Below are 25378 nucleotides of genomic sequence, written 5' to 3' on the forward strand. Positions count from 1 at the left end.
ACCAGTACCCAACTTTAGGGTCCCGATTATCCTGTTTTGTGTTTGTGAATTATAAACTCCCTCAAAATCTGAGTTTGCAACTAAGGGAGTCACCTGAATATAGAAACTAGTCCAAAATGAATGCATTATTAAAGGCATTTAATGTAACTAAACTTTCAGCAAAATGTTCTAAATGATTAGTGCAGATGATAATAGTTAACTTTTTTATATACTTTAACACCAGAGGCCTTTTTCAGGTTGAAGAGGATCTGCTAGCTCAAAAAAACTTTAGCTGCACATACTAAAGGAAGAATCTCCCTAGCCCTCCCCCAGTTATCGCACTGTTAAATTTCTAGCTGTATCAGAACATACCAAAAAACTGTGAAAAGCTGAGGTATGTGGTGGTCCGATCGATGGAGTAGCTTCAAGTGGTCTGGTGGATTCATGAGGGGGCAGTCTGAGGCAGTCTCAGGAGGTGGTGACTGAAGCATTAACCGCTGGCATCTGGTATGGGAGTGGCCAGGGTCGGCTCCAGGTATCAGTAGACCCCTGTGCCAAAAGAGCCTCAGTGGGCCCCTTTACAGTGAACTTACGTGTTAGCATTAAAAATTCAGAAACTAAAACTCATGTCTACTGTTCCCTAAAATATTCCCTAGTTTTCATACCAAACAGCCCCCTTATGGTTATTTTATATAAAGCCCCCCTCACTCCCTATGGATTCCTTATATAAAGCCTTATGTGGGCCCCCCCAGCAGCCCTGGGCCCCAACAATTGCCCGAGTACACCCATTGCTGGCGCCGGCTCTAGGAGTGGCGTTCCAAGAGAGAAGCTGAAGAGAGGGCAGTGCTTAAGACCGCCCCCTCATGAATACGCCGGACTGCTTGAAGTTAGGTCCGTCGATCGGACCGCTACGTACCTCAGTGTTTCACGGCTTTTTGGTATATTCCAATAAAGCTATAAAGTGCAAAAACTGGGGGAGGGATAGGGAGATAACAGGTCCTCTTTAAGGAGCCACATTTTCCAGATCTGACATGCATCACTTTATGTAGTAATAACTTTTGAACAAATCTAAGTGATTTTGAGGCAGTTTTTTTACATATTGTAATTTACTATGGTTTTAAACTTTGATCAATATCTGACGTGTTTATTTATAAAAAAAATTTGAAATTTACCAAAAATCTTGAAAAATGTGCATTTTTTAATGTTTGAAATTTTCTGCCTTGCACACATATAGTCGAGGCGTCCAAGGTAGTTACTAAATAACCTTTACCATATGTTCCCTTTATGTTGGTATAAAGTTTTTAAACATCCTTTTATTATTTAAGGATGTTAGAAGGTTAATAAATTTAACAGTACATTTAGAAATGTTCAAGAAACAGTTACTTTTGAAAGGGAACCTGTCATCAGAAATTGAGCTAATTAACCATTACCAGTGTGTTGTGAAGTAGATTAACACCTTCCTTCTTGGCTCAGTGTGGTGGCATCATTTAGAAAATCAACTTTGAAGTGAGATCAAAATTGGTTGTACAAAGTCAATGAGGCGGAGATCTCAGCTTTATAGTCAAGCTCTTCCCACTTCAGAATGAAGGAGATCTGGTTAGTGATGTGTCAGGATGCAGGACCATCGATTACATGGCATTCTGTAGCGAGGAAAGCTTGACTTCAGTGTTAAACTCTCCACCTCCTTGACTTTATACAACCAAATTATAGTTAATATTCTGGACGATGCCACTGCACTGGGCCATGAAATAGACAGGATCTAGAAGGTGTTCAGCTGCTGCTGGTAGTGATTTATTAGGTCAATTTCTGCTGACAGGTTACCTTTAAGTTTAAAAGAGATTTAAAAAGCCTTATATATCAGAAACCTCCTTAAATCCCCCCATTTTGTCAAACTACCCCCTTAAATTATGCAAAACAGCTTTTAGGTTGTTTGTCAATCCTTTATGTTTTTTATAGTATAAGATCAGATGCAAGCAGCAGGTAATAGCTGCCAGAAGGAGTTAAATGGGAAACATCTCCAATCTCCTGTTGCTGAGGCAGGATAATTTCTTGCTTTTAACTTTTTAGCTATGACTGGTCAGATTTGACTGACCAATCACTGTGCAGGGACAGCTGTGAGAGGTCATGGAAGTGATGACCCTGACAGTCAGCCATCGACACTGTTCTATCAACATATGTTTACATATGGTGACACTTTAACTGCAGGACGATATAGATAGTCCAAATGCCTGGAGTCCAAGAGCTAGCTAATCATGACGAGTATTCTCGTCCTAACTGAATATGTTCCTTATTTTTCCTCTGCCTTTTTTCCTTATTCAAGCAGTTTGTGTAAATCAGTTAACTGTCCTGTATCCGCTGACAACGACAATACGCCCTACGTATGGAAAGCGTATATCATTAGTCATCTTATCTGTGGGACCTCTCTACAGGAGAAAGAAGCAGAAAAAAGTCATCTATTATTAATTTCTAAAATAATAAAAAAAAACCTCTTCAAACGTTTAGTTATGCTTTAACATTTGAATATACAATCTTTCAATCTACAACATGGCTGCATGTTGTCCATTGTTTTACATGTGTTTCAGGACAGAAAAATCTGGCGTGGATGCATGGCGTTCCCATAAAAATCAGAGACAGCATACATGCAGAACAAGTGGGAGGTCCAACCAATGGGACCCCCAGAGATCAGGAATAGGAGGTGTTAAAACACTTTTTACTGGGTAGGAGAGCAGGTGTGAATACTCAAACTATGCTCCATTTAGTTCTAGAGAACTTTCCGGTCAGATCTCCTAAAGCCATCAGAGAAGTCCCATAGCAGTGAATGGAGTGAAGGTTGAGCGTGTGCACTTGAGCTCCATTCAAAGCATCTGTTGCATGTTCTGATTTGGGTTCCATGACCTCTAGGAATCCTGTAGATACGTGATCAGTGTTTATCATGACACAATCCCTTTAAATTGTTTATCTCTTTCGTTTTAACAATGTTAAAAACAATTGTATTGTTATATTCCTCCCCCTCCCCTATTTACAGCATAAAACGTTATGGAGAGTTGCCATCTGAGCTCACAAAGAAGTCTTCCTTGCGAAGACAATATGGTTTCAGCAGAGAATTCAGAGTGAGTTCAAAAAATTAGAGGGGGAGGAGGAAAAGGACCTGATTTTCCTCTTATAAGATACATTACATAGTTTCCTCCACAAATCCACAGATTTGTGCCGTTTGTTGTGTCTATTTAAAGTTTGTCTTTATGTATATGAACACAGTACTACAAAAATTCCAGAAATATAACTGTTACAAAAAAAATCCATCCTCGTTACCTTGTTACAGTTTTTCGACCCCGAGCACAACCCGCTATTCATGTTTTCTTTGTCAGATATCCCTAGAAGAAGATGATGAAAAACAAGTTACAGATACAAAAGGCTTTGAAAACACAGGAAGGATAAAAAAAACTGTGGAGAAATCTGCTGTTGAGTCTGAGGTTCTCCTATGGCAGTGATGGCTAACCTATGGCACTAGTGCCAGAGGTGGCACTCAGAGCCCTTTCTGTGGGCACCCAGGCCATCACCAGAGATGACTCCAGGTATCTTCCTGTGGTCCCAGAAAGCCCAGGACTTGCTGTGCACAGAGCTATTTTAAAGTGACAGCTGTACATTTCTTTTTCTGCTTTATTGGTGCCTCAGGGTGCTGGTATCAATGAAAACTGTGACAGAGAAGGGAGCATAGATCACAAATTAGATTTCTGTGTTGGCACTTTGCAAAAAATAAGTGGGTTTTTGTTGTAGTTTGGGCACTCGGCCTCTAAAAGGTTTGCCATCACTGTCCTATGGTGACCTGTCCTAGGTAGTCATGCCATGAATGTTTTAGTTTTTTGCTAAATTCCCTAAAATTATTTAATTTGATTAAGTTTTAATACACAAATGCAGATTGGGGACGGATCCAATCTTTGCAGATATTATTTTTTTAGAAAACCCAAGAAAGGAGACTGTTCTCTTCTTTGGGCGCTTCAGAAGAGCAGAAGACACCCCATATCCACAGCAGGAGGTGCTGTATAATTCTTTCAATTCACTACACTATTTTTGTCTTTATAAATAAAAATGACCTTTTTTATATCATCCTAGTAGCCTTTAAGGCACAATTTTAAGAGTGGATTTTAGAAGGAAAGAGACCATGAATAACAAATATAAGTAGATTACCACAGTCACGGTCCCTGGATCTATGACTAAGTGTCCCTGGTTTATCATGATGGATTTTGATGATGGATTCCGTATAAGAACACCTGACTTACAGATGACTCCTAGTTACTGAAGGACCTCTGGATAGTGATAATTTACTGAGGCTGCAATGATCAGCTGTTAAAGTTATCAAAGGTGTCTGCAATGAACCTTTATATTGTTCTTACGACAACCCAAAATTTGGAAAATCCAACTGTCTCAGGGATCACAAAATACATTTTCTAAAATTCAAAATATTCCGGTTGCTACTTACATAGACATTTAACTTAAAGAGGTCACTACTAAAGTAAGCAGCGCTTACCCAATATTAGCAGTGATAAACTGTTAGCTTTATCTGAACCCTCTGATAAAGTTAGCAAACACTGCACTGCCTTATACTCAGAACGCCGGTCCAGTCAGCGCCGGACTATGGCATGGGAGAGACGATCTGAGGCGCTGCTTCATCACTGGACCGCCCCTCGCAGAGGAGAGCCTCCGTACTGCTCTCTCCTTCTGCCTAGAGGACATGCGGTGTGTCAGAATCATGTGACTGATCATATGCTTCTTACATCACCACATACTGCCAAGAATGGGGACATGCTGCGCTGGGACAGAATAAGAAGAAGAGAGGAAGGGGAAAATGGGGGGGGGGGGGTTCTGTGTGTGTAGAGTAGTTCCCTGTGTGTTCCTTATTTGTGTATAGTAGAGCTGTGTATGTATTGATGTGTAGAGTAGTTCCCAGAGTGTGACTTATATGTGTATAGCTGATCTGTGTGTGTAAATGTTTGGATGAAGCAGGGCTGTGTGTGTAACTGTACGCATGAAGCAGAGCTGTGTGTGTAACTGTATGGATGAAGCAGAGCTGTGGGTGTAACTGTATGGATGAAGCAGAGCTGTGTGTGTAAATGTATGGATGAAGCAGAGCTGTGTGTAACTGTATGGATGAAGCAGAGCTGTGTGTGTAAATGTAAGGATGAAGCAGGGCTGTGTGTGTTTAACTGTATGGATGAAGCAGAGCTGTGTTTGTAAATGTATGAATGAAGCAAAGCTGTGTGTGTAACTGTATGGATGAAGCAGAGCTGTGTGTGAAATTGTATGGATGAAGCAGAGCTGTGTGTGTAAATGTATGGATGAAGGAGAGCTGTGTGTGTAACTGAATGGATGAAGCAGAGCTGTGTGTGTAACTGAATGGATGAAGCAGAGCTGTGTGTGTAAATGTATGGATGAAGCAGAGCTGTGTGTGTAAATGTATGGATGAAGCAGAGCTGTGTGTGTAACGGTATGGATGAAGCAGAGCTGTGTGTGTAATAGTATGGTTGAAGCAGAGCTATGTGTGTAAATGTATGGATGAAGCAGAGCTGTGTGTGTAAATGTATGGATGTAGACGATCTGTGTGTGCTGTGCTTTAATGCGACCAACAGGAATATTTGAATTGGTGTAAAATAGATTTTACCTTTTTTGGAAGGCTAAATCTGGGGTGCGTCCTATAGTAAGAAGCGTCTTATAGTGCGAAAAATACAGGTAGAGAGATACATAGATAGATAGCAGCCACTTACTGTCATTAGATCCAGTTTCAAGAACACCGTATGGAGGAGCCAAGAATCCAGCCATGTACTGCCGAAATTTCTAAAAATACAAGAAAAAAAAAGGCCAAAAAGAAATTAAATAACAAATTAATTTAACATAAAGGGAACACAGATACACAAATATTTTAAACCATTTGACGCCCTAATCGTCTGTATTAAGAGGTTTTTCATTGTGATCATCTTCTTCTATCCAACCAATAGAGGTAATACCTCCTTTGTATCCACACTACAGTACTCTGATTCCACACTGTGGAGAGTATTCGGCCCGGGAGGTAACATCACGGTTATTGTACGGGATATGAATTCCAGCAAAGGGAGGTGTGAGGTAAACAGCAGTGATATTTATGGACCATCTAATCCTTTCAAATGGGATAAGGTGACAGCTCCGTTCATGAGTAGTGCAGGCATTAGAGCCCGGATTGTCCTGCATTGTCACTTTCACTGAGTAACGTAACCAGGGAATTATATAAACAGTCAATAAAAAAAAGAGCCTGGATTAACAAATTTTAATAACAATTTCTGACAAAAAATAGATAAAATTTCTTTTAAAATTACAACAAACACTTGATCTTAAATTGTAACTGACAATATAGCGTTTTTTACAGATGGATATTGTATACACTTTGATGTTTCAACCACAGGGCACAAGGACTCAGTTGGTCCGTTCCTTACATATATATATATAATACGTATATAAAATATCCCTTCTCATGAAGACAATCTGTATGTAGGCTTATATACTATAATGTTACACATTAATTCTTTAAGTAAACAGATAGAGAGATTTAGTTGTTTCTTAATGTCTCTGGTGAGCATATAGCAAAAATATCAAAAAATGCATGCATGAAAAAATTAAAAATAAAAATTGTAAAAGTCAAAAATTTAAAATTTGCATCAAGGTTTTTGGCTCTTTATGGTAGATTGGTGTCCAGGAGGTTTTGCTATTTAAACAGGATGTAGGGCCCTACACCTGTATAGATTCTTTTATGTATCGCTTTTAATTACCTTTTTGTAAGTAATAAAAAATAGAGGTTTTATGCACTCACGATTAGTTGGCAGCAATTGGTATAGATGTCCCTAGGGTTGTATTGCTGCTTTTGCTATGTAGAAGAGGTCAAACTCCAAGTGTTCTGTGGATTGCTTAGTAGCCGTTGTCCACATGCGCTGGAATCTGTGATTGTCCACGTGTGATGGAGTTTGTGGACGCCGTTCAGGAACGCGGTCGGAAGATGTTAAAGGATGTCTATTCACACGGTTCTACTTTATCGCATAACCTCTCCTCTCCCAGTTCAGATTAGGCGACTGCAATGTGCCGCAGATGATGTTGTGCTCATCAATGAGTGCAATCGTATCGGCTAGTGATCCAGATGGTAGGCTCAAGTTCACAAGCGCTTCACAGGTAAGTGTCCTCTTATTATTTTTTTGTAAGCGATAATATTGGTGGATCTGATGTTCAAGGGAATGTTCAAATCCTGTAAGAGTCTTGCATCTAGACGCGTTTCAAAGCGCAATGCTTCTTCCTCAGTAGCTTTTTTTGAAATGAAAACTTTCAAAAAAAGCTACTGAGGAAGAAGCATTGCGCTTCGAAACGCGTCTAGATGCAAGACTCTTACAGGATTTGAACATTCCCTTGAACATCAGATCCACCAATATTATCGCTTACAAAAAAATAATAAGAGGACACTTACCTGTGAAGCGCTTGTGAACTTGAGCCTACCATCTGGATCACTAGCCGATACGATTGCACTCATTGATGAGCACAACATCATCTGTGGCACATTGCAGTCGCCTAATCTGAACTGGGAGAGGAGAGGTTATGCGATAAAGTAGAACCGTGTGAATAGACATCCTTTAACATCTTCCGACCGCGTTCCTGAACGGCGTCCACAAACTCCATCACACGTGGACAATCACAGATTCCAGCGCATGTGGACAACGGCTACTAAGCAATCCACAGAACACTTGGAGTTTGACCTCTTCTACATAGCAAAAGCAGCAATACAACCCTAGGGACATCTATACCAATTGCTGCCAACTAATCGTGAGTGCATAAAACCTCTATTTTTTATTACTTACAAAAAAGTAATTAAAAGCGATACATAAAAGAATCTATACAGGTGTAGGGCCCTACATCCTGTTTAAATAGCAAAACCTCCTGGACACCAATCTACCATAAAGAGCCAAAAACCTTGATGCAAATTTTAAATTTTTGACTTTTACAATTTTTATTTTTAATTTTTTCATGCATGCATTTTTTGATATTTTTGCTATATGCTCACCAGAGACATTAAGAAACAACTAAATCTCTCTATCTGTTTACTTAAAGAATTAATGTGTAACATTATAGTATATAAGCCTACATACAGATTGTCTTCATGAGAAGGGATATTTTATATACGTATTATATATATATGTAAGGAACGGACCAACTGAGTCCTTGTGCCCTGTGGTTGAAACATCAAAGTGTATACAATATCCATCTGTAAAAAACGCTATATTGACAGTTACAATTTAAGATCAAGTGTTTGTTGTAATTTTAAAAGAAATTTTATCTATTTTTTGTCAGAAATTGTTATTAAAATTATTATTCATTTCTGAAACCCTCTTTTGAGCGTGCCCACATCTACAAAAATTGTCAAACTCTCCTTTTGGGTCTTTTTGGTGTTAAGACCTATTGTGGTTGCACCCAAAATCGGCTCAACAGAGATCAATAAGTGCCACTAGACCTAGTATACAAAGAATGGATTAACAAATATCCTACTGAGATAATGAACCCAAAATTTCCCTACATACGGTAAAATATACAACATGTGATCTAGTTTTAAGGGTTTGCCCATGAAAGAAAGTTCTTAAATTTTAAACCCCTAGTGATGTTTAAACATAATTTTTACAATTCTTACTTTACAATTTCACTCAGTTTTATTTGTCATGGTCAAAGGGGAGGGGGAGGAGATGAACTCAGAACAGCTCAGGGAAAACTAAAAACTAGGGAAAGAAAAACTTTGAAACAATTAAGTACACAAGTCAGTTCCAGAAAGGAGATCCAAGAATGGAGAATTTAAACAATGTCAGACTGTATCAAATTACAACTGCTCATAGAAGTCTATGGAGAGGGAAGGGTTTAGTAGACAAAATGAAGCCAAATATAGAGAACAAAAGACACAATTAGACAAACAATACTAGAGCTTAAAATACGCTTTTTATTTTACCACAACTGGTTTAGTCTCAATGCTGGTTAGTAATTTAGAAATAATGTTCTCAGATTTAAATAAATTAAAATAATATAAAGAATCAAATTACAAAACAATGTATCCTTCTACTATTAATATTATTCTATATAACAGAACAATCGGCTCAGCTCCTTCTGCTTTATAACATGCTACCTGTAGTTCGGACCCTATGTACAATCTGCTTAGCATCTCCTGCTATATAGCATGCTTTCTGCAGATAGGACACTATGTACAATCTGCTTAGCATCTCCTGCTATATAGCATGCTTTCTGCAGATAGGACATTATGTACAATCTCTCAGCACTTCATGTTCTATCACATGAAGCCTGTAGAAAAGGACCCTATGTACAATCTGCTCGGCCGCTCCTGCTTTATAATATGCTACCTGCAGAAAGGACACTATGTTATATAACATGTATAATTGGTTCAGCTCCTCATGCAATATAACATGCTCCCTGCATATATGTATAACTGGCTCAGCTCCTCCTTCAATATAACATGCTGCCTGCAGATAGGACACAATGTACAATCGGCTCAGCTCCTCCTGTTATCTAACATCCTGCCAGCAGATATGTACAATCGGCTCAGCTCCTCCTGTAATATAAAATGCTGCCTGCATATATGTATAATTGTCTCAGCTCCTCCTGCAATATAACATACTGCCAGCAGATGGGACACTATGTACAATTGGCTCAGCTCCTCCTGTTATATAACATACTGCCAGCAGATATGTACAATCGGCTCAGCTCCTTCTGTAATATAACATGCTGCCTGCATATATGTATAATTGTCTCAGCTCCTCCTGCAATATAACATACTGCCAGCAGATGGGACACTATGTACAATTGGCTCAGCTCCTCCTGTTATATAACATACTGCCAGCAGATATGTACAATCGGCTCAGCTCCTCCTGTAAAATAATATGTGGCTAGATAAGAAGTTATACACAATCTTCTTAGCATCTCATGCTCTATAACAGTGATGGCGAATCTTTTAGAGACTGAGTGCCCAAACTACAACCAAAATCCACTGATTTACCGTGAAGTGCCAACAAGGAATTTAAGCAGTAACTTATTGCTACCTGTTCTTCCACATCTTTCAATTGTATCGGCCCCCTAAGGCAACCAATGCAGTTGAAAGAAGGAGGGCAAATTCAAACTATCATTGTAGCTTCCCTCCAGGGTCTCAGTGTACAGGAAGAATGGTGGCTCCAGCAAGATGGCCTCCAAAGATAATGCAGTTCTGTCAACACCTTCTCACTTTTCCCACAGTTCCAGGCATCCAATGGAGAATCGCTTTAAAATAGCACTGAGAGCAGCATCTCTTAAATTGACTGGGACTGCAGGTAAATTGGTGTGTTTGGTGAACCTGGGACAATGGCTTGAGTGCCCACAGAAATGGCTCTGAGTGCCACTTCTGGCACCCGTGCCATAGGTTCGCCACCACTGCTCTATAACACGCTGATTGAACTGCTTTAAAGAATTACATAAAGGTTGAATATCAATGCTCCACCAGCTCTTATTACCTGCTTCCTAATTCATAACCCTACATTAGTAAAGCGGATATGCAACCTACATTTTAGGCAACTGCACAGGAAAATAAAGCCTATAGAGCAATTTAAAAGGCAATTTACAAGACTATTAGGTATCACAGGGTTTATAAGGTTTTCACTGCTAATACAATAATATAAACTTCTGTGTTCAATGAAAGGACCAAGCACAATGTATAGATGAGAAGTTCTTCTGCTTGTCCTTTATGCTCAATATTAAACTACACGGCTCGTGTTATCCCATCTGAGCCCCGGCAAGGTAGACGGAGCAGTAAAAATAGCAAGTGTTATGTAAGGCTCAGGATTCAAAGAAAATCTGCAGAACACATCAGTGTTATAGCCGCATGTCCAATCTCATATGAGCTGCAGGAGCAATCCCCGCTCTGATGTAAATACAGAATATGAGGAGCGCTCGGCCCACGTATCCTGCCCTTCTGTACAGACTATAATAGCCGAGGTCCCACTTGATTGATGGCCTTTTCATATTCATGATAACCTGATGTCTATTACATTCCATTACTGTATTAACCTCTACATCCACACAGAGGCGATTTCATAATCCAGCACGGTTTCTACAGAGACATTACTTGACTTTTACGATAATCGGCTTTCCTCTGGCTCTGAAGAACATCTCATATACCTGCCTTGTATTATTCAGCCACATTTAGAAAGAAAAAACTTATTAGCCCCTAAATATTTTTTTCCTTTCCTATGGGTTTTTGTAGACATCTATCATTTCATTGTGTAAGATCATCTTACCTAAATTTTACTATCCATTATTGTATTTTTTTTTTTTTTTATGACAATGTTTTTTGGCTCATAAGATAGAGTTTATTCCTATTATTTTATCTGGTTGATTATGACAAGCGCTGTTGAGTATCCTCATATATGTTGTTCTTAATGTTCAAGGAGGATTGCGAGAGCCCATATAAATAAGGCTTTCGACAGTTTTATACACATACTTAAGGACACCCAACTTACAGACAACCGCTAGTTTAAGACGGACCCCTCTGCCCCCTGTGACCTCTGGTGAAGCTCTCTGGATGATTTACTATAGTTCCAGACTGCAATGATCAGCTGTAAGGTGTCTGTAATGAGGCTTTATTGATAATCCTTGGTCCCATAGAGCAAAAAATATTTAGAAAATCCAATTGTCACTGGGACAAAAAAAATTTGTCTGAAGCTACAATTATAAGATATACAGATATTCTGACTTGCATACAAATTCAACTTAAGTTCAAACCCAAGGAACCTATCTTGTACATAACCCGGGGAGTGACTGTATTGTAGAGCCTCTTAATTCAACACCAATAGGTCATGTCAAAATAAGGGAGGGTTAGGGATGTTGAGATTCATGGTCCAAGAGTTTCCTTCTTTAGAGCTATGAAAAGTTACATAGATATGTGGGAATTCTTTCTATCCGCAGCTCACATCTCCAACAATATCTTTAACTGCCTTTTTCACTGGTTTTATACTTCTTAGAACCATAGTTTTAAACCAGAGATTCTTGTCTTTGATATGATTCCAAAAACATGATTATAGATAGCATAAGCCAGTGGTGGCGAACCTATGGCACGGGTGCCAGAGGCGGCACTCCAAGCTCTTTCTGTGGGCACCCGGGTCATCCCCCAGCACACCAGACAGGACTCATAGAATCTTCCTGCAGTTCCAAAAACTTAAAATATGCTGCTTTCAGTGATATTTTGATACTTAATTGGCTACTTGGGACTGTAGGAAGAGGGAGAATGTGTAGACAGGGCCGAATTATCTTTGGAGGATCTCCTGCTGGCCCCACGATTCTCTGTGTACAGCAGGACACTGGAAAGAAGCTAAAATTATGCAAATTTTGGTTGCCACCTCACGATAAATAAGGGGGGTTTTGAGTTGCTTTTTGGGCACTCGGTCGCTAAAAGGTTCGCCATCACTGGCCTAAGCCATGTCCTAGCGCAGACTACAGGTGTTTCGACCCACATCTATCTCAGGGCATGGCCCCCTTCACGCTCCTCCGAACCCACTTGGCGTGGCATGGGGGAAAAAATAGTCACATCCCTATTAGTGTGCCAGGAGATGTGACTATTTTGGGTCGTGTACATTAGAAACCTGGCGCACAAGTCCTAATAAATCTGCCCTTATCCGACTCCCATAAACTTATTTTAAGAAATTAATCAGCACAGAATCCAGGGTAATAAAAGATGGACATACAAGTCTAATCCAATATGCACCCAGACTGCTGCAGCAACTTATCAGGGATTTCGTCAGCCTGTCATAAATGAAATCTATAATTTTGACCCGATGTGTCCTTTTTCACTATAGATTGCTGCTGGTTCACAACATTGAGCTCTAAACCCTGTAATCTATGCATCGCTGTCTTAGATGGGCTTTCAGACGTATTGCAAGAGGAATTGTGAGATTAAAAAGAGGTGATAAATGAAAGCAATCATAATCCTTACAGTAAACATGACGATAGGACTGACGTTAATCTATTAAGTCAGACGGACTGCCAATATCCTGCCAATCTTGTCACTTCCATATGTCATATAGATATGGATGTTCAGTATAGTTACTATATCATGTTAGAAATGTCAGAACAAACATAAAATATTTTGCTGCAGTTTGCTTAAAAGGTTTATCTCTTAACCCCTTAAATTTTTTTTGTGTACAGAGCTGTGCGAGGGGCTTATTTTCTGCGTAACAAATTTTACTTCTCAGTAATGTTATATTCCCATGCTGTGTACTGGGAAGCTGGAAAAAAATTCCAAAGGTAGTGAAATTGGCAAAAAAAAACGCATTTGCGTCACAGTTTTTACAACTTTCACTGTGTGCGCTCCAAATGATACATCCACTTTATTCTTTGGTTTGGTATGATCATGGTGATACCAAATTTATATAGGTTTTATTGTGTTTTAATACATTTTCAAAAATTAAAACATTGGGTAAAACAATTTACTTACCCGGTCAGAGAAAGTGCATTATCCGTGTATAATGCTGGGTGCGGTGATTCACTAAGATCGTGCGCCAGAAATCATAAATGTGTCGCTTCCCCGCTCAGGTCCTACAGAGTTCACCATTTTGTGGAGCACCTTTAAAATAGGGGGGCAAATTTACTTATACGGCCACTGGAGTTCACAAGGTACAGAGTGTCTGATGATCAGGCACTCTGGTGCGATTCACTAAGATCGTGCACCCGATATCCTGCATGTGACGCTTCCCCGCTCAGGTCCGCCAGAGTTCACCTTCTTCTTCCTGGTGCATGTAAGTGTATTGTCTTGCGACACAATTTGAATCTTAAATCCCGTGCTCAGTCCGATCATCCGACAGTCCGATCATCCGACAGCCCGCCCCCCAATTTCTGTTGCATGAAAGCCAGCGCAGCTACACCACAAGCCGATCGCGTGCAACACAATCCCCAGTTAAATACCTGTCCCAGCAGCGCAAATCCCGAAAAACTTCGAAAATCCGACGAAAGTGCCATCTGTGAACCCTTAGTAAATAAGCCCCAGGCTGTACGACACAATTAAAAAGTTTAATACTGCACTCAGTGCGAATCAGTCAGATCGCCCCCTAATTTGTGTCGCATGAAAGGCAGCGCAGCTGTGCCACAAAAATATTCCAGAATTGTTGCTGGACATGGAGCACTATAGTGCAATGGTTAGGTCAGTTTATTATTATACCGTAGGTTCTATTCTGGAACACTGAGCGAAAGGTAGTGAACCCCCAAAATGGGACACCCCTCTATCCATTGATCCAGTTAACAGAATTCTTTGGACATTTCTTATATAATTTCAAGCGTTCCTCTATTCACACCATTTCTTTCAGTAAAACACTTAAAAGCCCTCACGTGAACCCCACGCAGTTGATCCAGATTTCTCAGTCTGGATGATTGAGTTCATTTCTTGTTTCTAAGATGATTTGATTGTATACGTAAATATGAGAATATTTCCATTAAGGTAAGAGCTGAATGTGTTATACTAAAATCATGATGAATTCCACTATTCAATCACGGGCTCTGGCTTCTCAACGACGATTCATTTAGCCGCCCCTCGTAATAATTTCGGTCATTTGGCATGTATAATGAGTTTGCACACATTTACATACTAAAGGTCGGCGCCCCTGATCATGAAATCGGCTGTTTTTGATCAAGCTTGTCTCTTTAGATATTGTATTTCCATAATGAGCTATTTTGGAATAATAAGAATAATTGAGTATTGATGCATGTTTAAGGTTATTGGTGCATGCGTCAGTGCGTCTAAATGATTGTGTAATGTTGGCTTTCTTTCATTTTCTGGCTGCAGTCTTTTTATCCTGAGATGTATGTGGCCTTTAGAAAATAAAGTCATGGGAATTATGTTATGTTAATTCCTCCCGTGAATCTGAACAAGGAGAATGAATTTAGGGAACACTCGCTGTGTCCCATGCGAAGGCAAATGTACAACTCGTAGGATCGTGTACACACGCACAAATTGTGAAGGTGACACCTTGTGGCGCGAATGTATGAAATGACAAATATAAACACTATTAAACATATTTACGGTAAATTAAAAAAACATAAAATAAGATTACATTCCTTTTTTTAGTAGTTTAAAAATACTTATACATTGGGAAACAATAAACCATGGAGATGAGCGGAGACAAATTTTAGGTGTGGCAGCTCCCCCTAACCCGGACATGTTGCTTGATGGGCTACAGAGCAGCCAATCAAGCAGCTTTACGCCCCCAGCAACAAGGCATGGCTGTGATTGGCCAGGTAGTTGCCTGGTGGATAAACCTGGCCAATCACAGCCATGCTTAGTGGGGGGGGGGGGTAGAGTTGCCTAATTGGGTACTCAGCAGCCCATCAAGCAACAAGTCCAGGTTAAGGAGGAACTAGTTACTGAAGGAGGTAGAACCTAAACTTCTGGTCAGCTCATCATACCACCCAACTTTTGCAACTCTGAAAGAGAGAAATAAGATGCAGTTCTGAAAACTTTCAGCTGACAAACCTTGCACTTGATGTGCCCATAACCTTGCCCCTTGACATTCCTGTAGCACTGACCTTAACCCTACCCTGCCACTAACTTCACCACAACAAACTATATAACTAACCCCCACATAACACATTGGGGCACATTTACTAAGAACAGTGCATTCTGTACTATGTGCAGTGTCTTGTGTAGTGTGCAGGGGGCGCCAGATTCAGGATTTCTGCCGTGCATTTTTCATGAATCTGCACTGCCCCAACAGAGAGCTCCGCTTTGTTTTTGTGCACCTTTAACACAGGGTGCGACACATTTCTGTCGGACTTTGCATGTTAAATCTGAGCACGGTCCGACTGAGCACCGGATCGCCCCCTTCAGTGCAGAAATTTTACACTATTGTAATGCAGAAACTTCTTAAATACCAGTGCAAGCAGTTTGCACCTAAAAGAACGTGCAAAGTCCCACAGAAAACTGGCGTACGGCCCTTGGCAAATGTGCCCCACTGTCCTCCGTAGTGGAACACAGCAGAGGCTCAATGGTGATGAGGAGAGCTACCAAATACCTCTTGTCGAAACCAAAAAGACACAGGACTGTCCCACTCAATCTGTGATGTTTGTGAGGTATGAGTAAAAATAACATACACAAGAACAAAATATACATATTTTACATCAGAAGCAAAAAAGTTCACTGATATATGTTCATGTTTTTGTAACATTTTGCAGCTTTTGATCTGGTATAGGGTTGGCGTAAATTGAAATACACAATGTATATGCAATGATTTAGTACAGCTCTGCACCCCAGGGGGAATCAGTCCACCATGTGATGTAGTATTATTCACCGTCCTCCATGCTCAGTTATGATAAGAATAGTTGGATATGTATAAGTGACGTGACAGACAAGGATATATAATCCAAAGTGATAAATTCTTCCATCATCCAGCAAATGGCAAAGCATGTTTATTCGCAGCACAATAAATGTGATGTGACAGCCTCTTGTATTGGCGGACCTGCACAGATTTCCAAATAACTAAGAGGCCATGTGCACCCAACAATGGTTCGGTCTCAAGTACACTCGATAAATGTGTAGATGAAACTTTGTGCACAGTGCACATTACCTATTATACATCTGCATGTTTATAAATATTTACAAATAAAGTATTATCTTTTACAGATGAGGAATTGACAGTAGCAAACGTGTTACATAAAAATATAGATGGATAAAAATTACCTTGGAAACAATCTATATGTAGCTGACGGGGATCTCGGAGCTGCATACTCGGCAATGTCCGTCAACTCCATAGAGATTAACGGAGTAAAACGGTCAACGCAGCCGTTTGCTCCATTACTCTGACGGAGCGACAAGGAGTCCGACAGAGGTATGTGGGACCCCATTGGACCCCTTGTTTTTGTGATTTGTCGGGGGTCTCGTCACTGAGGTCTATCCCATGGGTAGGGCCTAACTTGTGTTCATGGGAAAACCCCTTAAAGTCGGGGATTACCTGTACAGTTTTATGGAAAAGCTTCAGCATAGCTTATATTTTATCCATTCAAACCTGTGCACAATCTGGACTTTAGTATACGACCATACATATAAGACTCGATTCACACTACCGTTCCTTCCTTCGTTAAAATAGTAATGAATGGAAGTTTAACGTATCACTTAAAATTCTCATTGATATCAATGTAAATTCTATGTCATCCGTTGTGTTCCCTTTAGGCAGGGATCCGTTATCCATGCGGAAAAAATGATGGAGGCTGCAGTACTTATCCTACGTTTGAAAAGAATGCATGGATAACAGATCCCTGCTATACTGACCATATTAGAGGACATCAAATTCACCTTGATGTCAATGGGATTTTTAATGAATACGTTAAACCTCTATTCTTCCCTTTAACAGAGGAAAGGAACGGTAGTATGAATTTAACCTAAGTTTATTTACTTCCGTGTTATTTTTTGGTTTGTTTTTCATTATGTTTTCTATCTGCCACGGAAATAATGATCTATCAGTTAATATCACAACAGGATTTCAAACAAAAGAGCTCAATGATATTTATTTCTTTATAAAAAATAATCTATTCTTGATAGAAACTTGACACAAAAACAAAATGAAAACAGAATAAATGAAAAATAAATATATAATAAATTGATTTTGAAAAAATGAAAGCACAGAAAATAAAGGCTAAATCCATGTGTCTTGTAATGAATATATTCAAATCAATTCTTTCCAATATCTCATAATTATATTCATCCATAATTACTTGTGACCTAAAAGATCATACCCATATTGTGCATGTGTTAGAGTATATTACAATTTGTACACTGAGGGGTAACAGCACATGAGAGTGCATTCATTCATGGGAATAATTGGGTAACAATAGCTGTGAGAGATGATCACCATGGGGGGTAGGCTACAGCTGGGATGTCATACATAGCCATAAAGGAAGCTCCAAAAGCTAGTAATAAACAAAAACTACCATTTTTTTTTTTATTTAAAGTATAATAATGGATGATTTTCTGCAGTTATAGAAGTTGTAAAATCACTTTTTTTGCAGAAATTTTGGTGGCTGTCCTATTTAAAAAAAAAAAAAAATCTTCCTCCTATGAATACATACTAAAGGACTGTAATAATCGGGACACACAACAGAGAGGAAGGGGAATGGATGATAATACGGTTACATAAGGATTTCCTATCATTGCCGAAAATTAACTTTGCCCACGTATCTGACGCCATCTTTATCTGTAGTTTAGTGTAATTTGCGAGCAAGGAATAAAAACTCTGGCCATGTGGTTGGACATTTGTGACAAGTGTGTGACTATACTACCACACACAATTCCTTCCCGTTTCATTTCATTAGCAAAAATGCTTTACCAAAAAAACTGCAACTCTCTTGCACATAGTAAAAAGTGTCACATTGGTGTCACACTGGTCCTCCCCCCTCTGCACAGAACTCTCAGCTGCTGGTCTGGTTTAGCTGCTGTGACTCACTCCTGATCCCCCCCTCTGCACAGAACTCTCAGCTGCTGGGAGGAGATATAGCTGCTGTGACTCACTACTGGTCCTCCCCCCTCTGCACAGAACTCCCAGTTGCTGGTCTGGTTTAGCTGCTGTGACTCACTCCTGATCCCCCCCCCCTCTGCACAGAACTCTCAGCTGCTGGGAGGAGATATAGCTGCTGTGACTCACTACTGCCCCCCCCCCTCTGCACAGAACTCTCAGCTGCTAGGAGGAGATATAGCTGATGTGACTCACTCCTGATCCCCCCCTCTGCACAGAACTCTCAGCTGCTAGGAGGAGATATAGCTGCTGTGACTCACTCCTGATCCCCCCCTCTGCACAGAAGTCTAAGCTGCTGGGAGGAGATATAGCTGCTGTGACTCACTCCTGATCCCTCCCCTCTGCTTGGAGCTCTGTTGTAATTTGACACCTCAGTGAGCTTCTGTCTATATTGCTAGAAAGACAGCGTTTAAAAGATTAGGGAGGAAAGAGGGAGGATGATAAGTGGATAAGGAAGCACTTTGTTCTGATAAGATATATAACAACAGTTTAGTGGGTCAGGGAAGAAACTTTTGTCCTTTTGGAGAGTTTGCCACTAAAGGCCACTATTGAAGGTGTACAATGAAGGTGGCAAACTCTCCATAAGGAAAATAGTTTGATGTGTGTCTTGGGCCTCTCTCTAAGCTAAACCAGTTCCTTACACTGTGCTGACGAGATGCAATACACTGCAATATACAGTCTACAGTCGGGAGTCCGTTTCTTAAGGAGTAGATATACGGGTTTGGCTATTATCCTGCATCATGTCTTTAGGTTTTCTTAGTAAGTCATGCTTGCTGTTAAGGTGGCTGCCTTCAGCGTTGGTTAGAGACAGAGTTTTCCTTATCCCACCCTGTCTACTTGTACAACTTATGCAAAGTTTGAAGAACTGTTATCACCTATTTAAAGAAAACCTACCATTTGATGTAATGCATTAAGAACCAAACATACCTTGAGAATGCTGAGTGGTTTTGATGAAAAAACCAACTATAAAATTATGATAATGAATCTCTGTTGCTTCTGTGCCTGTGCTTGGCGCTTTTCCTTTCACATTAGTTATGCATTGCACCAGAGGATGATGCAATCATTTTTCTCCTTGTCAGGCAGAATAGTCAATTGCTGCACCATCCCCCAGCTGCTGTGTATGAGTGATCCAACTCAGGTTGATTAGTCCTGGCTTGGCTGTTCAGAAAGCTTGTGTGTAATGTGGATCCAGCTTTCCCAAGGTCAACAAAACCACTCAGCACAAGGATTAAACAAGATATGATCCTGCATCACTTTAGTTACAGCATTCTCAAGGTATGTTTACTTCATAATGCATGAAATCAAATGTTAGATTTTCTTTAAGGGTAGAGTATTGGTATTTATTGCAGGAGGTTTCAAAGGCTGCCCTTCCTTCCCCCAATAACATGTAACCTCCACCCAAAAATCCATTAATGGAAATCTACCATCATAATCCATCATAATAAACCAGGGACATTCACTCATAAATCCAGGCAAAGTCTCAGTGGTAATCGCCTTATATTTGTTATCTGTGGCCTCCTTCCTTTTAAAATCAACCTTTCATATTATGCTAATGAGCCTCACCACCTGCTCCCTCAGCACTTGTGAGATGAATATAGGAGGGGAAAATGCTGAGGGAGCGGGGGGGGGGGGGTGTGAGACAGTGTAATTATTTTTTAAGTCAGATCATATAGGGGCTTAGGTAGCCCCTCAGGTTAGTTAGCATAATTTTAAAAGTTGATTCTAGAAGGAAGGAAGCCATGGATAGCAAACATAAGAAGGTTGCCACAGTAACAGTTCCTGGACCTATGAGTAAGTGTCCCTGATTTATCATGATGGATTTTGATGGCAGATCTCCTTTAGGTTGTTAGCCTGTATGCTGGGTATTGGAACATTGGGGCAGATTTACTTACCCGGTCATTTGTGATCCAGTGGCGCGTTCTCTGCGCTGGATTCGGGTCCGTCCGGGATTTAATAAGGTAGTTCCTCCGCCGTCCACCAGGTGGCGCTGCTGCGCTGAAAAGCATCTGAACGCGCCGGAATTCACCGAGGCCGGCTGAGTGAAGGTAAGTGTGTCCCGAGCGACACATTTTCAGTTTTTAAATGCGGCGGGTTTTCGTTCGGCCACGCCCCCCCCGATTTCCGTCGCGCGCATGCCGGCGCCGATGCGCCACAATCCGATCGTGTGCGCCAAAATCCCAGGGCAATACAGGGAAAATCGGCGCAAATCGGAAATATTCGGGTAACGCGTTGGGAAAACGCGAATCGGGCCCTTAGTTAATGACCCCCATTGTGTTAGTTGTAAAGAAAGAAAAGAGCAGTGTCTTCTGTTTCCCTATTAAACAGACCTGACAGCGCAGTAGACCATTGATATGTTTTCTTATTTCATTATGCACCTTTTCACATTGGAAAAAAAGGTTTTAGTTGAAACAGACAGCTACGTCCATGATACATATACAGAGCCATATTGTCTTGTATTCTCTGACATCCCGCTACTTGCCTTGTCACTGATGGGATTTAATAAAGTTCAATGTAATTACCGCTAAGTAGTTCCTCCTAATGTTGACTCCCTGTCTGTAATGAACACACAGCGGGGGGCCCCTGGATTCCTGAGAGCAACATTTTAGCAACTCTTGATTTTTATTACAATGCATAGCTTGATGTTAACAGTACAATGTCAGACAGAATTCCAATTACCATGTGCTACCTGTACAGTGACAGCGGAGCGAGACTCGCCGACTCTGTCCTCTCAAGCGTTTTACAAGCACGTACAAAACAGAGTCTATTTTTGGAGGACTTTACAACTTCGCCTTTTTTTCCAATGGCGGAATGAAAAGAAAAAAAACCCACAAATTTTATACTTTAAAGAAGGTGAAATGTAATTGAACGGATGATTCTAATAAGAGGGAGAATTCTTATAATGAACAGGAGGCAGATTGTTAAAGAAACTTTACGTGCACTACTTAAAGAGAAAGAACATAATACTGACATATAACTGCAGATAAAAATACCAATGTTAGGGGATAATGAGAGAATAAGGCAAACCGTAAAATTATACTGCAAAGAAATCCAATGTAGTTGGTAGAGGTTTTTAAAATTGACCTTATAGGTAGCTGCAAGTAAACCAGCAATTACTATGAATATCCTGTCGGAAGGGGTAGAAGAGGCGATTGCTACAAGACTAGACAATCGTGGTATTACTTATTTAGGCGTCCTGCAGACAAACGGGGGAATCTCAGCCATCTCCCTCCATGTTTCATGACCAATCCGCCACAGTTTGGCAGCCGTGTATCGCGGATCCTTGTAAACTATATTCTTTGAGTGACCCCTGAAAAACCGTTCTGACGAATTGTTCCGATGATACTATGGCATTGATCCATTAAAGAGTACCGCCTTTAGTGCAGCTGTAAGACAACCATTCCAAAAAAATTGGGTGGCGCATTCACGACTATTGCACAAACATGTCCATATGCGATCAGTGATTTTCACAGGTGGTGTACTGAACCATTACTCTCTATGGGCTTATTCATACATCAGTTTTTTTTCACAGCCATATGTCAGCAAGGGAAAAAATAAAATTTTCACACATGTAGACCATGGGATTCCAAGGATGTCAATAAGGCACACGTATCAAACTTTGAGCTTATACTTTCATTTATTTTTTGTGACGTTTCATGGCGCATGTGCTCATTTTCTGCAATGTTCTCCGAGTCATAAACAGATTCAAATGAGAAAGTTGTGACAAATCTACGTCTGCCCCGGACCAGGTGTAGAAATTAGCTTAGATCGCTGATTGTAATTTTTTGTGATGTTTTGCAACTTTTGTTTTAAAAAGTCCAAACGCAGCATGTATCAGTCTCCTCCACTCACTGCATATAAGAGACATATCCAGACATAGTGTAGACAGTTTCAAACTTTTCAAACTTTTATTTCCAGTTCTACTCACATATGTAGATAAAAAAAATGCGCATATCACAAATAACTCCACGAGGACGCCAATCCTTGCCCCAGAAGAAGCACAGAGGCGAAACCCTGGGTCGGGCAAGGATTGGCGTCCTCGTGAAGTTATTTGTGATATGCGCATTTTTTATCTACATATGTGAGTAGAACTGGAAATAAAAGTTTGAAAAGTTTGAAACTGTCTACACTATGTCTGGATATGTCTCTTATATGCAGTGAGTGGAAGAGACTAGGACAGGAGTGAAAATATGGACGGTTTCTAGTCTGAATGGTGACTTATCCCTGAAAGTGATCCCTTGTGTTTGGTGCACAAATAAGGAGGAAACCTGCATGGATCGTCTTTTTTGTTTTTGAGCTCCGGTCACAAAAGAGTTTCTTCTACTGGATTATTGAATAGTGGATGTTTGCTGGATCCATCTAGGACCGTTAAGGACAGCTCATAAGAGGGAAGGTGCAGCACCACACAATTTTTTGCAGCATGTATCAATATGGAAAAACTGCTAAGATACATCTAACCAGCAAGAAAGCCAAAAAAAAAGACAGGCAAAAGTCAGCTTATAATACATGTGCCCCATCGGGAGCCCCCCCCCCAAAAAAAACACAACATATGAGGTTAATTTCTTCTCAGATGCTGAAGGTGAAACTGAACATAATAGAAAGGATACAATACTGATCATTTTTGCGGAATAGAAATAGACACATCCCTAAGAGAAGCTCATACAGCTGCCACAATATTTCGGCAGACTGTGGGAGTGCTGCAAGATAAGGAAGGTGGGTTATAAATGTTTCGGAGAAGAATTTGTGTTTCCTTTGGATAAGTATAAAAGTTTATTTTATACCTAAAGTACTGAAACAAAGCTCTGTATAAACATACAGCTACAAACATATGCATCACACTGCTGGGAGCTATGCAGTAACATTAAAAGGAAATCTACCCCTTTACAAAAGTAAAAAATGCCTACAAATACTCACCTGTCTTCCTCTTCATCTTGATCCCGGTGCTAATCTACGCTAATCGTGAAACACAGAGATCACCTAGAAAAAAAAAGACTTAGAAAAAGCAGCTCGGAGCATGGGGACGAGATGTCCGGTGCTCTGGGCTGCTAATTATTCACACCTCTCATACCTCCCTCTCCCAAGCTGAATTCACGCCTCCTGCGTGATAGATGCCACCCTCTCCCATGTTGAAGAGGGAGTGTGATGTCACACAGGGGGCGTGAATAATTAGCAGTTCGGAGATGTGAACATCTTGTCCCTGCGCTCCATGCTGCTTTTTATAAGTCTTTTTTCTAGATGATCCCTGTGTGTCAAGATTAGTAAAGACCAGTGCAGGGATCAAGATGAAGAGGAGAGTAGTTGAGCTTGTATAGGTGTTTTTTACTTTTGTAAAGTTGTAGATTTCCTTTATGGGTGAATAGAGATAAAATTAAAGATAGTTCCTCTAAAATTTGTCTGGACTTCTTTTGATTATAAAAGGCTCAATACTAGGCACGTTCTTAAAATTCTGCAAACAGTCCCTATGGATGTGTAAATTGCAGAAAGCACTTTCTATATGGAATATACATTTGTGCTTCCTTCTTTGGTTCTCTAGCCCGAGATATGAGGAAAATCTCAATATAATAAATATTGTTTGGAAAATTTAAATTGCAAGCAGGACGGGGATGATGTCCTATAACTCTGGTGATGACTTGTTCAATATACATCGATATGCCATGATGTACGGTAATACTTTGCCTTGTCAAATCAATTATTAGTGTTTCTAATTTGTAAAGTGCACCCCCTGTCTCTGTTTCTGGTATGAATACAGATTTACAAATAAAAAAGTTATAGTAAAAATATTTTTTGGTGTTTTTGACTGAGCACTAAGATCATATGTCATCACTTTTGTTTATTGTTAATTTAAAAAAGTTAGGTTTTTACATATTAAGTATCTCTGATTGTTCACATTAGTTGTTATATCCACATATGAAGCATCATGGAAGATCCATTAATATCATGCATACATCAATCAATCAATTTAAGGCCATGAGGTGATCCATAACTATTCTATGTTTGTATAACGTTCTACGGATCGACACTATTTTATGGCACTAGCCTACGATTAAAGCACATAGAAAACGAGTGATAACAGTAGAAAGAACTGTATCATCTAATAATTAACCTCTTGTCTCCATCCGTTTGTATATACAAATCCTAATTTTTTTCATCTTCCCTAACGAATGCTTGTAGTTAGTCAACCACTCTCAATTGTCTTTCTTCCAGTTGACCGGCAGGCAAATGAATGCGCGTACAGCTGTCATTGCCTCTCGTTATTCTCCTGGCAGCGACTGTCAAAGCAAAGGTAGGTCAGCAGCCTTCTTCCTGGAGATATAACATGCCACCTCCATTACGAGGGCGGCTAAATTCACTTGCCTCAAAACTGACAGCTGTCAGTTCATAACTCGTGCGTCACACAACTCTTAGCTGGGGAAATGCTCCCCAAACATCAGAATGCCACTCCATCCAGATACTCAGTCGTGGTTTGAGGAATGTCACGATGAAGAGTGGGGATTACATAGCTATTTTTAACATAGTCAAAAAATGACTGTCTAAGCAAAAGGCAAACATAAATCCAATAGTAACTGACTATGCTTATTCATAGTGCGATCTACTACATTCCTTCTGGCTGCTCTCCTCTAAATCCAGCCCAATTCAGCAATCCCTTTTCTTACTACTACTATGGCTATGGCCATTCTGGACTGTAACGGTAAGTCAGTACCTATCCTCTGCCAAATTAACACAACTGACTCAAAACTGGATAGTTTTTTTTTATACGGCTTTAAACCTTTTCCCAGCAAACGTTAAAAGGAGTCTACCACCTCCCCCAGGTATGTATAGCTAAA

General features: G+C 40.1%; 1 protein-coding gene across 6 annotated transcripts in view; it reads right to left on the reverse strand.

Moving 5' to 3' along the window:
* The window catches only part of RAPGEF4 (Rap guanine nucleotide exchange factor 4), a 200012-nt gene that overhangs the window by 68844 nt on the left and 105790 nt on the right, over positions 1-25378 (reverse strand). For 5 of the 6 annotated variants that reach the window (XM_072121709.1, XM_072121708.1, XM_072121707.1 and 2 more), the window contains 2 exons: positions 5739-5808; positions 3289-3350 (listed from right to left, as the gene is read on the reverse strand). In XM_072121709.1, coding sequence (XP_071977810.1) covers positions 3289-3350; positions 5739-5808 — 132 coding nt within the window. Of the gene's footprint in view, positions 1-3288; positions 3351-5738; positions 5809-5978; positions 6050-25378 lie in introns of those variants that run through there. The other variant, XM_072121710.1, reaches the window with a different exon arrangement.

Source organism: Engystomops pustulosus, chromosome 8 (genome assembly GCF_040894005.1).
Source record: "Engystomops pustulosus chromosome 8, aEngPut4.maternal, whole genome shotgun sequence".
Classification (NCBI taxonomy): Eukaryota; Metazoa; Chordata; class Amphibia; order Anura; family Leptodactylidae; genus Engystomops; species Engystomops pustulosus.